General features: G+C 46.2%; 1 protein-coding gene across 1 annotated transcript in view; it reads right to left on the bottom strand.

Annotated features, from left to right (window-relative positions):
• Positions 1 to 17,410, bottom strand: part of LOC127587273 (carcinoembryonic antigen-related cell adhesion molecule 1-like) — a 36,775-nt gene that overhangs the window by 18,185 nt on the left and 1,180 nt on the right. The window contains exon 3 of the mRNA XM_052045573.1: positions 1,305 to 1,580. Within this exon, the coding sequence (XP_051901533.1) occupies positions 1,305 to 1,580 (276 nt within the window). The remainder of the gene's footprint in view (positions 1 to 1,304; positions 1,581 to 17,410) is intronic.

The raw sequence follows: 17,410 nt of genomic DNA, 5'->3' as shown, positions 1-17,410 counted from the left end.
CCCCAACCTGGAATAGAGAGCTCCACGGCACACGTCAGTGCAATAACCACGCCTTGTAACTTCCTGGGGTTGGAGGCCTCTGTGTGGTTTAAGGTACAGAATCGTGGAAGATCCGCCCATCAGAATGAGGCCACTCAGCCCATCAACATTTGACGAACTTAGGAACAGCTGCAATAAATGTGGAAAAAGATCCAGTGCTATGTGGGCGTGCAAATGCTTTCAAATTCCAATTTCTTAAATCCCAGTCCTAGTGCCTAGGTGGGCCTCAGTCCCGGTCCCAAACCCAGTGTGTAACAGCGTGTATGTTAGGAAGTAAATTTGGACCTCTCAGGTTAAACCCACTGGTGATTGTGGTTGCCACATTGATCGGGGAGGCAGTAACGTTCCTCTCACAGGGGAAATCGATGGTTCTCTGGCTATTTCTAATTCTGCTTTCTCCGGAGCTCCGTCAGGAGGGTGACAGGCCCCCACTAGCTCTGGCACTTCCTCGCCCTGATATTTTCCTCCCTGGGAGTGGAATTATTTTCAGAGCTCCTGGTTGATTGTGCACTGGGCCAGAATTTGAATGACTCCCCTCAAGCCCCTCATCTGTGAAAACATCCGTGAACTTATCGCCCCATAGAAGGATCACAATTCTTAGTGTTGAAATAGAATCAATGCAAAATTAGATTTCAGAAGCGATAGATGTGTATTTGATTGGATGGGATCGAATGCGAATGTTATTACAAGTCCTGCTCTGGACTTATTACAAGTGAAGACATTTCGGTCCACGTTAGCTGTCCAACTTGTCCCTGGTGTACCAGGCGGGGGCTGTGCCTGACCTCATTGTTCAGGAATCTCACACTGAAACCTCTTATCTCGTTGGTTCACTGGAGGTGGCCGTCACCGGCAGTTGCAATATTTAATGAACATACCCAATTGCCACTGAACCGAGGGGTCTGTAAGGAGTCAGCCTGATCGTTGGGCCTGGAGTCACACATAGAACAGGTCGGGTTATCCGGCACATCTCCTTCCCCTGAAGTACATGAGTGACCCAGATTTTTTTCCCACAATGCTGTAGTTTACTGGTCACCGTTACTGAGATTGGTGTTTAGCTTTGAAGTTCCAGGTTTGAATTTAAATTCCCCAGCTGCCGATGTAGATTCGGACACGTCTCTCATCTGACTGTCCAGTACTTTTGAGTGTTAGTCCAATGAGGTCATCACTGTCCTACTATCCCCAAGTGCAACACCACTCTCCCAGAACATGGTGCCCAGCAGGACTGGTAATAAACGGTGCAACTACTGATCTCTTGGGACACTTACAGTAAACATTGAGATAAAACGACTCGCTTGTCTGTTCGCTAATCGAGTTGTATGCGATGCAGGTGAACGGTCCGTCTGTTCGTAAAACTCCAGGAATAGTGAGTGTGCTGTTATCGGCACCCAGTTCAAACCTGCCGCCAGGAATTATTGTGCTATTTTCTTCAAGCCACAGATAAGAGACCGCCGTGCCTGTTGCGGAGCATGTTAGTTTCACGGTGTCATTGTACTCTATCAGGCTGGTTGCATTGGCTGTAATATTGGGTTCGGAAACAGGTTCTGTTGAAAACACAGGGTGTTGGTTAGTGCACAAGAATTGAAAAAGAAAGTCTGGTGGAAGAAAAAGATTCGGTTTCAATGAAAGATGCATCAGAGCAGCGATGTGGTATTCTGTAGAATAAGAACGGATAAAAGATTGAAAATATTCCAGATAATCTGTGTTGATGCAAGTGTTGAGATTCCGGTACCGCGCTGGAGAGAAGCAGCTTCGTCCTTCACTCATCGTCTGCGGACGTCACTGCCTCTCCCACCGTCTATTGCCCACGCCTAACTACCCCCAGAACCTGGCAAGCAAACAGGGGTCAGCAGTGTGTTTGGAGTCACCTCGAGCCCAGACTGGGTGAGAGTGGCAGATTTGCTTCATTGTTCGGCTTGTGAATCCGGCAATTTGGTGGTTACCGTCATGGCGACAGGGGTTACTTCCTGATGAGTTTACTTAATTGTGTTCTAATCCATCAACGACCGTGTGGTATTCGAACTCCCGTCTCTGTGTCAAAGACCCAGGCTTCATTTGTACAGTTAAATAATCACCAATGTACAATCCCTGTCTGTCCTCACACTCGCTCTCCTGAACATTACAGGTGTGGATTGTGAAATAATCGCCTCTTCGGCCCCACACGGGCAAGAAGTCGCAATAGAAGTAATCACTTATGGAACCAGAGGGGGTGGATTGGAAACTGCTGTGTCCGATACGGCGGGAGTGCCCACCTTGTGCAGGCAACTGTGTCCCCGAGGACAAAAGCCCGAGTTCAGGCCTCTGTTCTGCTACCTGCACCTCAGGAGAGATGCACTTACCATTGGAGTGAGTGCGGGGCATCAGAGGAGTCCCATGGGAAGAGAGTGAGGGCGATCGACACCCGCTGAAGTTTAGAAGAAGGAGGGGTGATCTCATAGGAACACGAGAGGAATCTACAAGGTGATGGGAGGGTGGAGTTTAGAGGCGGGATATAAGGATCGATGTCTTGGATTGGGATGATGATGATGAGGAGGCTGGGGATTCTTTGGAGTTCCTTGGAGGCTCAAACGGCGAGAGAAAAATGACGATCGAGCATTCGTTTTCTCAAACGCTGCGGCGGGATGGACAGGACACGAAATAGGGGGCCTAAGGGACCTCAGATATCGTCCCGAGGAAAAAGACAGCGGCGTTGGCAGAGCAGCTCGCCTAGAACACATCGGCAGAGACGGCGCCCCGGGACCAGAAGGAGGCCTTGACATTGCATCGCCCCACCTGCGCCTGCGCAAACTGACAAGCCTCTCCGCTGTGAGCGTCTCATTTTGAACAGGCGGATGGGGGAATGTCCATAAGACCATAAGACAAAGGAACAGAAGTCGGCAATTCGGCCCATGGAGTCTGCTCAGCCATTCTATCATGAGCTGATCCATTCTCCCATTTAGCCCCACTCCTCCGCCTTCTTACCACAACCTTTGATGCCCTGGCTACTCAGATACCTATCAATCTCTTCCTTAAATACACCCAATGACATTGCCTCCACAGCCGCCCGTGGCAACAGATGCCACAGATTCACCAATCTCTGGCTAAAGAGTTTTCTGTCTCTCTGTCAGTGGTGAATGGACTCAAGCAGCAATTTCCAGATGTTAAGGTACAAGGAGAAAGTGCAGAGCTAGAAAGCAGTTACTATGCAGTGGCCAGTCCCAAGTAGAATGACCCAGTCATCCTTTTCCCAACTCTCTCTCCCGGCCCTTCAACTGATTATTTCTTCAGGCAGTGTCAACCTTATTGTGAGCGCCCTGGGCGACATGATTTCTGCTCAGCCCTAACCTCAACTCAATACCAGTGTCGGCAGCGAGCTATGTTGATCAACACTCCGGTGTAGAATATGCCTCCACCCATCCCTCCACCCACTCACCCTCCCTTTCCTTTGTCTAACGTGTCCAGACTTCAGTACTGCGCCCTTGTCCTTGAACTGTTACCAACAGGAAGAGTTTCCACTGGTACTCAAAGCATCTGATCGCATTTAGCCAAAGGTCATTTCAACTCCACTGCGTAACGCAGAAAACAAGGGACGTTCCCCATCCCACAGATGAAAACCAAACCGGATGGAATGTTAACGGGATGGAATTTGCGTTGCCCACGGAGAAGGAAGTACGGATCAATTAAATTCAGGCAAGGGACACCTGGCACTGAGAATGATGACGGATAAACAGAGGTCAGCACAGAGGAGAATTGCTAACGCACACACGGCTTTCCAAACCCATTAATGTACCTTATGTTTACAGGTAATTAAACAAAGTACAGTGCTAGTATCGAGGTTGATAAGCCAACTAAATTTGTTATCTCACATACCAAACATCGACCTATTTGGTATTATCTTATTAACGCGCACTAGAATCCCAAGAGTGCATACTAATACCTCTAGTTTCTCTCACTCAGCACCAGGCGACACCATGCCAGATGCTGATAGCGGAACAACAAATGCAATATCTCTGTTTTTACATACACAACTCGGAAACTTCCACCACCTCTCGACATAATACATACCTAAAACGACAAGGTTTCGTGTTGTTGAGCTCGACCTTTTGGTGACATTGTTAAACGCCTCACAAGTGTAACTGCCAGTGTCATTCACGGATAAATCAACAAGGTTTAGGCGCTGTCCACTTGTTTGAAGAGATGAACCATTGAAATACCACTGAAATGCAGGAGCGGGGTTCGAAACGGCCTAACAGGAAAAATTCACGTTTGACCCCGTACCGTACGCAGCAAGGTCAGGGCTGATGGAAATGGTTAGATTTTCCGGTCCATCTAAAACAAATGCACAGTCCGTTTGCGGAATTTCATCTGGGACTCTAAAGCAGATCTCCATCCCGTCACAAGGCAACTACACCCGGCTGAATGCAGAGAAGCCACTGCGACACTAACTCTACCCGCTCCCACCGAGTCACACCTCAGAAGAAATAGGTATGGAAACAATCTCCTTCCAGTAGATGATGGTCACCTGCACAAACTGTGGTGCCAACCGCTCTAGCAGACAAGTTTAGACTGATCTCGGCATTATTCCTGTTGTGGCGTCTGCCTGAGTAGAGGGAACGATGCAGCTTTGATAGGGGAGGGGAAGGTGGGGTCATGGTGGAAGGTCCGCTGGTTGGAGAGACTCATCTCGGAAGGAAGCAGGGGCAACATTGTCTTTTGGTTCATCCGCCCCTGATACGCCAGCGAGAAGTAGAAATGTTCTCTTCTAGGTCGTGCATAATAATGGACACCACTCAGCCGGTTCTTGCTGTATCTCTTAAATTTCCCCCGAGATACCGAGGGATGTGAGGTGACCAGTTGACTTGTTCAACACGGAACTCTATGTCACTGATAAGTTCTGGTCTAAGACATCTTTTCATGCAGTCTTTTGAGAGGGGACCTTCTAGAAACATTTCGATTATTGAAAGCACTGGACAGAGTAGATGTGGCTAAGTTGTTTCCCTTGGTGGGTGAGTCCAGGACAAGAGGCACAGTCTTATAATTAGAGGGTACCCATTTAGAACAGAAATGAGGAGAAATTTCTTGATCAGAGGGTCGTGGATTTATGGAATTCGTTGCCACCTACAGCTGTGGAGGCCCGATCATTGGGGGTATTTAAGGAGGAGATTGATAGGTATCTAATTAGTCAGGGTATCCAAGGGATATGTAGAAAATGCTGGGAATTCGGGCTCGATGGGAGAATAGTTTAGCTCATGGTGCAGTTTCAATGGGCCGAATAGCCTACTTCTGCTCCTTTGTCCTGTGATCTTGTGACCAATGGTAATCAGGAAACTACCGGGCTGTGGCAAAATCATGGTTCGTTTCCTCATGTCCTCCAGGGAACTAAATCCGCTGCATTACCCGGTGTGAATTCATACCAACCAGCGAGGTTGACTCTTAGTTGAAGCCTCCAATCAGAGGTTATCAGGAGGATAATTTTTAAACACGTGCTCAAGGGATTCAGACGTCACTGGCAATGCCAGAGTTTCTTGTCGATCCCTTGTTGCCTCTGGAACTACCCAGCTGAGAACCCTACGTTGAATGGGCTGGGGGTGACGTAGAGGACAGACAAGTTAAGCGAAAGTTAGAAATAATCAGATTGCAGAAAGTAAAATAATTTGAAAATAATTTCATTCATAACTAACTATGTGAAGTGATAGTCCAAATATCGTAGAACATCGCTCCCCAATGCACATCCAACCCTTGAAATTCAAACCCTCTGTGGGGGACAGCATGACCCAAATTTCCCCTCTCAACATCAACCACACCAACCCCAATTCAATACCACTATTTACGAAACAGTAAATTCTTTGGCTGATCCCGCAAATTGAGGTGGGAAGTGTCAGTACTGCGAAGATTCTCCTGGTTCCCGGGATCAGGAAGGAACGCTCCGTATCCTTACAACAACTGGACCCCAGGGGAACAATAACGGACACTATCTCCATGTGTTCAGTTTGACAAGGATACGACGGTGAAGTTGTCGTTACATAATTTCTGAGGACATCGACATTTGTTCAGCTAATTTCCTAGGTCAGTTTGACAATGCACTTGGGATTTGATTTATTGTTTGGCCGACAGGTTCCATTGAGCAGAGATTGTATTTCTGTTGCCCGAAGGCTTGAGGGCTGAAAGAGATTGTTTCCATACCCAGAGGCTCATTTATACTGGAGCAGGGAAAGGAGACCCAGAGATGTTAAAGAAAGTGGGAGAAGCTCAGCTGGACTGGGATTCATGGGCAACGATTCATGAGTTGGACTTGTCGATACAGATTTTAAAATGGCTCCGAAAAGGAACGGTGGTGTATACTCCCGCTCCCCATCGACCAATAGAATTATTGGTTAAATTTATTCAATCGAACCTCATGCCAGTGAAATCCAGTACAACCTCGCAGAGTTATGATCCATTGTATCGGACAATGAACTGTTAGACGTCAATGAGATCAAACGGGCCACCACAGTGGCACTTACAGCGAACGTTTAGTAGAAATGGATCGCTGGTGTTCCTATTCACCAAGTTGTACGCTTCGCAGGTGAATTCCTCGTCCGATCTCAGCACCCCAGAGATAGTCAAGGTGCTGTTGTTGGAACTCAGGGTAATCCTACCGCCAGGGCTAACTGTCCTATTGTTCATGAACCACAGATACGAAACATCCGTCCCTTTTGCAGTGCACGTCAAACTAACTGTGTCATTGTATTCTACGGGGTTGGTGTCATTGGATGTGATAACCGGCTTAGATACAGGTTCTGTTAAAACACAGCAGATGGTAAATTACTTGTTACGTAATGTGTGAATGATATCCCCGAGAGAATATATAGCTTATATAAAGAGTAACACTGGAGAGGCCTGATATCTGAGGTGAAAACAGAGAATGAATGAAATACTGAACGGACCAGTCAGCGGCGGAGGAGGAGGAAACACGGTTAAACTTTCATTTCGGCTGCACCTCCACCATTTGTGACGCTGTCTCCCGATCGCAGCTCTTTCCTTTTTCTCTCATCTCCCATCACTCTCCTCTCTTTGCATCTTGACATCATTTTTAATATAATCTCCAACCTTTCCCAGATTTGATAAAAGGCATCTACTGCACTTTACCTGCGAGAAACCCCAGTTCCTTCCCTCCCGTGTGTGTGTAGAAGCGCTCCCAAACCCCTCTGCCGAAAGCGGGATTCAATTCCAGATTCGACTCCCTGGTCTCAGACTTCTCAAGCAGCGGAAATCATTTTATTCCTTGAACCCCAAAACACGATTCAGCTTCCATTCCCCGAGATTCAGTCCTGGTGTGTAGAACCTCTCCTCACTAATGAACCCCTGGCATCCATATATTAACCTGATAAACACAATCGGCACTTTTCGGAAAACAATCTCCCATCCCTACAGTGTGGGTCCAAGAAGTGGCCCCGCTGCTCCCAGTCTAATTGATTCTGATGAACTGAAACTAATCAATTAAAAAAAACGGTAAATGCATTGAAAGTGAACATAAATGAGTACAATGCATCAAAGCGTTTGGGTGGTGGGTTATGTTTCTTACTTTGTGTTGGACAGATACAAGAGGTGGTGCGAGAGTGATTGTGAGAAACCTCTCTAACTTTTGTCCATTACTAATTTTCGGTGGTAGTGGCTGTGATCCCGAAGACTTGATGTGAGATATTATTAAATGAATTTCGCCCTGTCAGGTAAGTGAGCAAGGTGTGAAATGAGTTGAGGGATGCTTTACGGAGGATTACGACAGAAAACATAGAAGTAGGCGTAGGCTATTCGGCCCGTCGAGCCTGCTTTGCCATTAAATCATGTCCGGTCTTCCACATTTACCCCCAAATGCCAGCAAACTCTCTCTAATATATTCAGCGACTGACCCTCCAGACCGCTCTTGGGTCGGGAGTCTCAAAGCTTCACTATCTACTACACGGATATGGGTACCCTCTCAGCTCCAGAGACCGGGGTTCGATCCTGACCTCTGGTGTTGGCTGTGTGTGTTGGGATTGCACGTTCTACTCTGTGTCCGGTTTCCTCCCAAAAATGTGCGGGCTGGGAGGTGAATTGCCCACTGTAAACTGCCGCTAGCGATGTTCAGTAGAGTCTGGAGGGAGCTGATGGGAATGGAGGGGGAATTAAACGAGTTGGGGCAGGAATAGTGTGCCGAAGTGCCTGTCTCCGTACCGTGCCTCACTACGACCTGATGAGTCATATCGTCATCTCTGGACTGTTATTGTGGCCCCTGACTCTAGACACACTGGTCACGGGAAACCATCAGCCACGCCCACGGCTCCGCCCTATCTACCAACGACCAGTCGTGTTCACTGGGGCCTCTGCGGAAGTCACTGAGCACACGGATAAGAGGCCAGAAGCAGGGATTTTGAAACACCAGAGCTTATCAGAGCTTCCTGAGCATTGCAGTTCTGAGAGCTCAGAGCTGATGCCATGTAACATAGGATGTCTATCACACTCTGAACATGGCTGTATCTCAGATGATATCAGCACATTGGCCGGAAGCGTGCATCCCTTGTGTGGGGTGATTTGCAACAGAGGGTTGGCGAGGTATTTCCCGCAGCTCCAAGAGGTTGTGACTTCGGTCCGTGTGCGTTGGGGGCCGCGGAAGTCTCTAACCCGCTGATTAGCGGCGACCGCATCCGACCTCCCGGTCGAAACCCAGAATCTCGGTCGCATCCAGCGGTGGTTTCGGATCAACACGGGCTGTGTGGTCGGATTCATTGGGGATCCAGGTCCGCGGGTTCTCCACAGGACTGGGATCCCCATCTCCAGCAGAAATGTTATTTTTCCAAATTTTAAAGAGTATTTATTTTTATCAAGTAACTGATTTTAGCTATAATCACTATTTCAGATATTAATTCCTAAACACTGACACTGATTTGAAAACATCCGTTTTAATTTTGAAGTGTGTCTTCGAGCTAAAGTCCTTTCATGGTCGTCATCTGGGAATTCGGCTCCGATGATCTCCCGCTGTGATACCTCAGAACTGATTCACTGCCTTTGACAATCACTTTTTCTTCCCCTGAGTAGTTAGTTCGGCACAAGATCGCGGGCGGAAGGGCCCGTTCCTGTTCTATACTGTTCTATGTTAAATATGAAGGATGCTGAGCCAAGTTTCTGCCGGCTTCCTGGATCTCGTCTTTCGCCAACATCTGCCGTGCCGTGAGTCAGCCGCTGTCACCCTGAAGTCCCGAGGATGTTGCGTGTCTGGAGTGGTCCGTAACTCGTCAAACCAAAGCTGCATCACCAGTGTGCGGAGCACACTGAACACTGTTCCTTGGACACTGTGCCCTTAACTGTCGTAAAACAACCTGGAATATTCAACAGGCCGCTGAAATCAGACGGGGCCTTTAAGGAATAAAAGGAAAACAGGAAATAACTCAAACAGGGAACTAGGAAGGCCAAAAGGGACCATGAAATATCCTTTTTAGAATGGGATTAAGGAAAATCCTTTGTTCCTTTGTACATGCATTAAGAATAAAGTAACCCAGGAGAGGGTAGGACCACTTATGGACAAAGGAATGAATCTGTGCCTCTAGCCAGAGGAAGTGGCCGAGGTACTACATGAGTACTTGGCATCAGGAGAAGGACGTGGAGGACACTGAGATCAGGGAGGGGTATGCGAAGTTTCCAGAGCATGCTGATGTCACCAATGAGGTTTTGTTGGGTCTCTCGAAGAACATTCAGGCGGATGTCCCAAGGGACTGATGGGATCCATCCCAGGTTATTGAGAGAGGCGAGAGAGGAGATTGCTGGGTGCTGACTTACACTTTCGTGTTCTCTCTCACCACAGGCGAGGTTCCAGAGGGCTGGAGAGTAACCACAGTTGTTCTTTTGTTTGAAAAGGGCAGTAGGGGACAGGAGCGGAAATGATAGACCAGTGAGCCACGCACCAGTGGGAGGGAAGCTATTGGAGAAGAATTTTAGACATATGTTTTACTGGCATTTGGAAAAGCATGGGTTGTTTGGGAACAGTCAGCAAAGCTTTGTGCAGGGCCGGTCATAATCTTCAAAGTTGATTAAATTCTTTGAGGTGGTGGCGAAGATCATCGATGAGTGTAGGGCAGTGGATGTTGTCTACATGGATTTTATTAAGGCATTTGACAAAGCAGGCCGATCCAGAAGATTAAATCTAACAGGATCCACTATGTAGAATCGATTCAAAATTTGCTTGGCCATAGAAGACAAGAAGTTAGTGGTGGATGGGCTTTGTTCTGGCTGGAGGTTTGTGACAAGTGTATAAGCGAGTTGGACGAAAAGGTAAATGGTCTGACCAGTAGGATCGGTGACTAAACAAACAAATGCTCGAGTTGGGCACTGTGAAGAAGGTTGTCGAAGGATAAGGCAAAATACAGATCAGTTACTGACATGGGCGGAGAAATGGCAAATGGAATTTAATCCGGACGAGGTGAAATGCAAAGGGAGAATACACAGTAAATGACAGGGCCACGAGAAGCATTGATGTGCAGAGGGATATTGGGGTGTAAGTCCATAAATCCCTGGAAGTAGAAACGCAGGTGGATAGGGTGGTAAAGAAGGAGTACGAAATGCTTGCCTTCATTGGTCGGGGCATTGAATATAAAAGTCGGAAGACATGTTTCAGTTGTGTGAAACTTTAGTTGGGACACATTTTGAGTATTGTGTGCTGTTCCGGTCACCCCATTGCAGGGAGGATGTGGAGGGTTTGCAGAAGGTGCAGAAAGGGTTCACAGGATGCTGCATGGATGAGGGACACATGGGGCACGATATCGCCAACGACCATACAGTACATAATTTGATGCAGCTGTATTGACTGTGCTGTATTAATGAAAGCAACGTCAGCCTGACATCCTTGGAAGAATAAATTTCTTGTCCAGACAGCGGCCGTGTAGGACCTCTCGCATATTCTCCAGTGGTGTCAGATTCCTCCTGTTGTGTAGAGACCAGAAATGTCCACGCTGATACAGCCGTGGCCCGATCAGAATTGGACACAATCCTGGCACGATTTCACTACCCCTTTTCTGTCTCAAACTTTGCGGCACAAATTTTCCCCACAATGAAGTTCATAAAGGTAAATTGCTTCTTAACTTCAGGTCTGAGTGCGAAGATCAGTTTCCTCCGATACAAAGAAGTCCAATTTTGTAAGAAGAGAAATTCAACATAAATGCAAATGAACTGAAACCTCAAAACTGACATCACCATTTAAAAGCAAGAGGGGCATATTTTAGCAACAACGCAAACAGACGAAATGTCGCACAATTTCCTCTACATCTACTGCTAACCCTGTAGCTAACACAACAACAGCCACCACAAGAAAGGAGGGAGCCTTCACCTTCTTCTTCACCTACCTATAACAACAATGAACCTTGTTGTCACACTGGATTTCTGTGTTATTCTGTTGAAAGCTTTGCAAGTGTAATTGCCAGTGTGATTCATGGACAGGTCTGCAATGATTAGCTGCTCCCCACTTTTCTGAAGTGTTGAATTATCGCGATTCCACTGAAACTCAGGAGCGGGGTTTGAAACAGCAGAACAAGAAAAAGTTACATTTCATCCTGCAGGATATAAAGCAAGCTCTGGGCTGATGGATACGATTAGAGATTGGGGTCCATCTAAAACAAACGCATTGGTTGGTTCAAAAATGACGCACAAACTCGGAGTGCGACCGAGCTACGAGCCACCCACGCCCCATTAAGCCAGTCAACTCATGCAATTTACCAGTTGTGCAATGAATTGAATTGAATTAAACTAAATATGCAAAGAATCTAAAACCTAAATATTTCATGGAAAACAAAGCTTTGCTTCAACATTAATCCCATTTTTTCAATTCGATTCTTTGTAAACTTTGCATTGCAAATTTTGCTTGTTAAATTTGTCTGTTTCAACGTCAACCTGATGTAATCGTTAATTTCTTGGAGGCGTCGATCTAAAGCTTTGTTTGACATACCCAAAAAGGCATTTCTAAGGAAACTCTGTCCTGGGAAAGGTGATTGATAGGGAATCAAAGAAACATAATCCTTGATCATCGCCCCATCGATCAGCTTCCCCAGGTATTACCAAACCTACATTGCTCAGAAGTGCACGGTTTAAAATGTAACCATGACGCCATGTACGTTTTTACAAATTTCGTGTCAGATATCTGAACCAGATAAAAAAATACAGAGAATGAAGGCCTTCCCTTAGTCCTGTCCATAGGTTTGGTAATGATTAACGAGTGCTAGCGGATTTTGTTTTTACACTTACAGGCAACATTCAGATTATATGGGTCAATTCTCTTTTCATTTTTTAGCATCAGACGCATGGCACACAAATTCTCCGTCAGTCCGCAACACTCCCGATATGACGAGGGTTTGATTGCCCTGAGTCAGGGCGGTCCTATCACCAGAGCGAATTGTTTCATTTCGATGAAACCACTCAAATGAGGTTGGTGACCCCGTGGCATCGCACGTTAGAGCAACCGCGTCGTTGTGCTCTATGGGATCACTGTTATTGGCTGAGATGATGGGCTTAGAAATGACTTCTGTCAAAATACAGGAGAGTAACGATCACTGGTGTTATATGATGCAGAGGAGCGTTGCAGAGGTGATCAATATATTAGTTGGTATTTGAGACTCTTGGTTCTGTTTCTTTTTGATTTATTAATGCAAGACAAGTGGAATGTGCAATGCAACGGCATGGTAACAGTTTGTGCGTTGTGTCAGGTTGAGAAAATGTGAGATTTCTGCCAAGAAAAGGGGAATTCAAAGAGTCACCTGAACAAAAAGAAACAACTAACATCCGAAATTAGTTATTGAACTCACGCAAAATAGTGCGCTGAGATTAAACACTAATAATTAGTTAACGAAGAGAAAGCACATGGAACTGTTCACCAGTGGAAGCTCTATGCAGGGGTCACATGTGACCAATTAAAAAGCCCGCTCTACCAATCAATAAGATCATGGCTGATCCTGTCTTGGCCTCACACTAATTTACCGTCCTCTCGCCACACTGCTTGATTTTCTTGTATTTTCATTGTATGCAAATGGTGGTTTGGAATAAACTCAATATTTCTGCTTCTGCAGCTCTTTGGGAGAAGGGAAGAGAAGCCAAAAGGTTCCCCACCCTCAGAGAACTTCATTCTTCGACATTCCAGAGAATACAGACACAACCTGTTCAGTCTCTCTGGATGGAAAACCCTCTCATCCGAGGAATTAGGCTGGGAATCACCTTTGGACTCCCTCTAACTCTACTGTATCCCTTATTCGGTAAGTGGACCAAAACTGTACACAATATTCCAGATGTGGCCTCAGCAACACCATGCAGAACTGCAACAAACCTCTATTTCTAAATCCCACCGCAATAAATGCGAATAAACCACTTACCTCCTGAACTACTTGCAGCGGCTGCCTGCCAATTCCTTGTGATTCTTGCTAAAGCACCAATGGGATCCATCATACAACACTCATTTGCAGTCTCTTTCCATTTAGTTCATAGTCTGCTCTTGTATTCCACTTGCCGAAGTGCATGACCTCAAACGTCCCTACAGTAAACTCTATTTCGCCGGTTTTTGCCCACTCAATAAATCTATTGACATATTGTTGCTGGGTCACATTCTCCTCATCAGAACGTGCCTTCCAACCATTTTCTTGTCAACGAAAAACAAAAAAGTACCTTATACTTCACCCCTCATCAGTATCAGTAACATAGATGTTAAATATCGGGGAACTAATGCTTTAAATTACTCCTCACCTCAGTCTTATAAGTATGATCTCTTATTCTGAAACCCTGTCCTTACTTGTAGGTAACCTGATATCCCAAGTGCTGTCTCAACAGGGCTCGGTATTGTTGGAATATGGCATCATTCATACTCAAACCCTTTTGCAATAAAGGTCAGGGTATTTATGTGTAGTATCAGTTACGGATGAGCTAAATATTTACATCCTAATTGTTGGGAGAATCTGCACGTTAACTTTCATTGATTTGTGTACACGGACACAAAAGTCACTCTGAGTAGCCAACACCGTTCAAATTCTAAACCGCTGAGCATACATCTCTAATCTAATCTTTTTCTACAGAGCTGACCCTTCTTCCTGTTTCCTCAATGGTTTCAGATCCAGTCACCTGTCTGTCCTCTGCAATATCGGGGCTCCGTCTGCTGCTGAGCCATAACTGGAGCACGACTCTTGCAAAGTGAGGAGTAATTTTTCGCTTGTTCGGTAGTGCAGCAGGGAGCACACCGCTCACTCTTTCCAGGATAACATTCAGCGAGACAGAGTAAGACAGAGAGGGACAGAGGGGCAAAGAGAGGCAAAGAGAGGCACAGAGAGGCACAGAGAGGGACAGAGAGGGACAGAGAGGGACAGACACGCACAGAGAAGCACAGAAAGAGGTAGTATATGCAGTCGTCCAGCTGTAACGATACACATTCATCGCCTTTACAATGAAGACAACATTGAATCTTGTCTACCTCCACGCTAACCTCCCAATGTGCTCATGCAGTAGGACACCCAGATCCCCGTTGTCTCTCTCCAGTTAAACAATGACCTGCTCCTACATTCTTCCTACTCCACTAGGGTAATTAGCTGCTGTTAATTGCCACTGGTGCTAAGACGTGTGTTAGAATCTTGGAGGAATTGTTGGGAATCTGGGAGAATTAAATTGGATTAGTGTATGATCAGAGTAACGATGTGCTTGGTTATCGACATGGACTCGCTGGGCCGAGTGGTCTGTTTCTGCGCGGTGTGACAAAGTTTTATTTAAATGCAGAAAACAGATGAGATTCTCGCCTTAAACGACGGGCCTGACACTGATTGTCCCGGCCGTTGGAAAGTGCATTGAGTTGTGTCTGGCCGTGTGTCATGGATGTGTGAGCTGCCTGTGGGCCTGTGCTAAGAGTGTAATTGGTAACTTCCTGCTCTCTCTGGAGAACATCTATTGCTTAATGTAGATACCAGAGATTTCACTGTTCTATCCAAAAGTCGCTTAAAAGACCCTATCGTACCCGTAATGCTGCAGCTATGTACGACCCTGGTCAGACCCCAGTTGGAATACTGTGCTCAGTTCTGGTCACTTTACTACAGGAAAGATGTGGAAGCCATATAAAGGGTGCAGAGGAGATTTGCAAGGATGCTGCCTGGATTACAGGGCATGCCTTATGAAAACAGGTTGAGGGAAGTCGGCCTTTTCTCCTTGGAGCGACGGAGGATGGGCGGGGGGGTGGTGGAGCCTGATAGATGATGATGATAAGATTATGAGCGGCATTGATCGGGTTGATAGTCAGAGCTTTCTCCTAGGGCTGAAATGGTTCTCACAAGAGGGCACAGGTTTAAGGTGGTCGGGACTAAGTACAGGGGAGATGTCAGGGGTAAGGTTTTTTACTAAGAGGGCGGTGAGTGCGTGGAATGGGATGTCGGCAAGGGCGGTGGAGGCGGATACGATAGGGTCTTTCAAGAGACTTTTGGATAGGTACATGGAGCTGAGAAAAATAGAGAGCTATAGGTCTGTAAGGTAGGAACACGTTCGGCGCAGCTTTGTGGGCCGAAGGGCCTGAATTGTGCTGTAGGTTTTCTATGTTTCTATGTTTCTATGTTTCTATCTCCAGTCACTCAGTTGAAGGTTCACTTTCGTGTATTTTCCCCGCGTTTCTCACTCGTAAAGGAGACAAAACCTGGCGGAGCCAGGTATATCCCATGAATTCTCTCCCCCTTCCACTGCCACACCAGTCTGGACTTGGGCATTGCGACAAGTTCTGAATGGACAAGTTTCACTTCGGGATTCAAAGCTACAGCCGCCAACACACGAACGAAGTTTATTCATTTCCTTCCACATATCTCGTTTTTAATTTCTGCTGGAGTCAGCAGTCAGCTGCTTGTGATTGTAATCCCGTCCATATTGACCCTCTCCCTCCATCTCCAACCCCCCTCCATCTTCCTACCATTCAAATCTCCCTCTTTGGCCCAAGCCATCGGCCGCCTGCCTCATATATCCTGGTTCCAAATACTGTTTTATAGAACCCCTGTGTGGCACCAGAGAATAATTTAGAACATTATAGAAACTATATAAAAGCAACCTGTTGTTTATAATTTAAATATTATATTAACACAGCAGGTGCATCTTTGCTTTCCAAAGGCAATGCCAAGGATTGTCTACGTTGCTGCCACATCATTGGACGGGCTACGTCACACTGAATCTGACTGGCTTTCAGCATCAATGTGGCAGCCAGCTACAATTTGTGAGAATGGAGGGGATCACACCTGCTATTGCGACCCCGAGAAAAAACTTTCTAAATACCATGAAACCGGCTCCTGCCCATCTCAAACCTCATTAATCAAACTAACATGTGCAGAGGTGACAGCAGAGACACCAACTACAATTAATGTCTAATTGTGTCCGAACATTTCTGATTATGTCCCAATCTGCTTTACTGTTTACGTTTACAAACCAAGGGTGTGAAAAGTGAAACAAAGACATTCTGTGGGGTGTCTCGTTGTTTTAGGTCTTCTGAAAGCTTTGACCTATCAGCAGGGAGATCTCTCGTCTGGAGCGCGACACGGAGGAAAAAGAGAAACCAGATTTCTGCCTGTTTACACGAAAGAACTGGAACAGATTCCCTGCCCCCAATCAGTAAACAGTCGTCTTCATTGCTGGGTTATGTGCAGCCTTGGAACAAAATGGTTCCAATACCCGCAAAAAATGGTTCGCTAATTGGCAACTACAATTTGTCCCCAGTGTATCGGTGAGCAGCGGAGTCTGGGGGGAGTTGATGGGAATGTGGAGAATAAAATGGGTTCTGTGCATGATTGGTTTAAATGGGAGCTTGATGGCGGGCAAGCACTCAGTGGGCCGAAGGGCCTGTTTCCTTGCTGTAGGACTTTCTGACTCTATTGAGAAATTTTGCGCTGGTGGAACAAGTAACTCACGTAATATGGGAATTTGTTACAACAAAATAACAGAAGTCTGGACAGGGTAGAGGTCTTCACTTGATCCCTAATCTTGAGCTCTAAAGCAACAATGAAATGAATGGAGAACTTTTGATCCCCAGTCTGCATTGGTAATGGACCCTGGTATCCCTCATTCTGTTTTGTCAGGTGAAGCAGAAAGAGTAGCGATACTGAAGGGGTGTGCAAAGGATACACATATTCCCTTTAATAACCAGGAAATTCACCTGTAGATCTGTTAAAGAATAGCGTCATCTGCACTGAATTCTGAACATGTATTGGGAAGGCGTAAGATAAGAGACAGGCAGTTAAAATGTACAGCGCATGACAGTCCCGCGCCCCATTGTCAACAGCAGCTTTGTCATGAAATAACAAGACATTGAAATCGCCCTTCTACGCCGTCAGTTCAGAGCCAAAGAAATACCCTTCGTGAAATAGAACAACTTGCATCAAAAACTATTGTCCTCTGTTAACAT

The sequence above is a fragment of the Pristis pectinata genome, chromosome 39, assembly GCF_009764475.1.
Source record: "Pristis pectinata isolate sPriPec2 chromosome 39, sPriPec2.1.pri, whole genome shotgun sequence".
In the NCBI taxonomy this organism is placed as follows: domain Eukaryota; kingdom Metazoa; phylum Chordata; class Chondrichthyes; order Rhinopristiformes; family Pristidae; genus Pristis; species Pristis pectinata.
The sequence above is the reverse complement of the archived record's forward strand: the minus strand, read 5'-3'. Positions and strand labels throughout refer to the sequence as shown.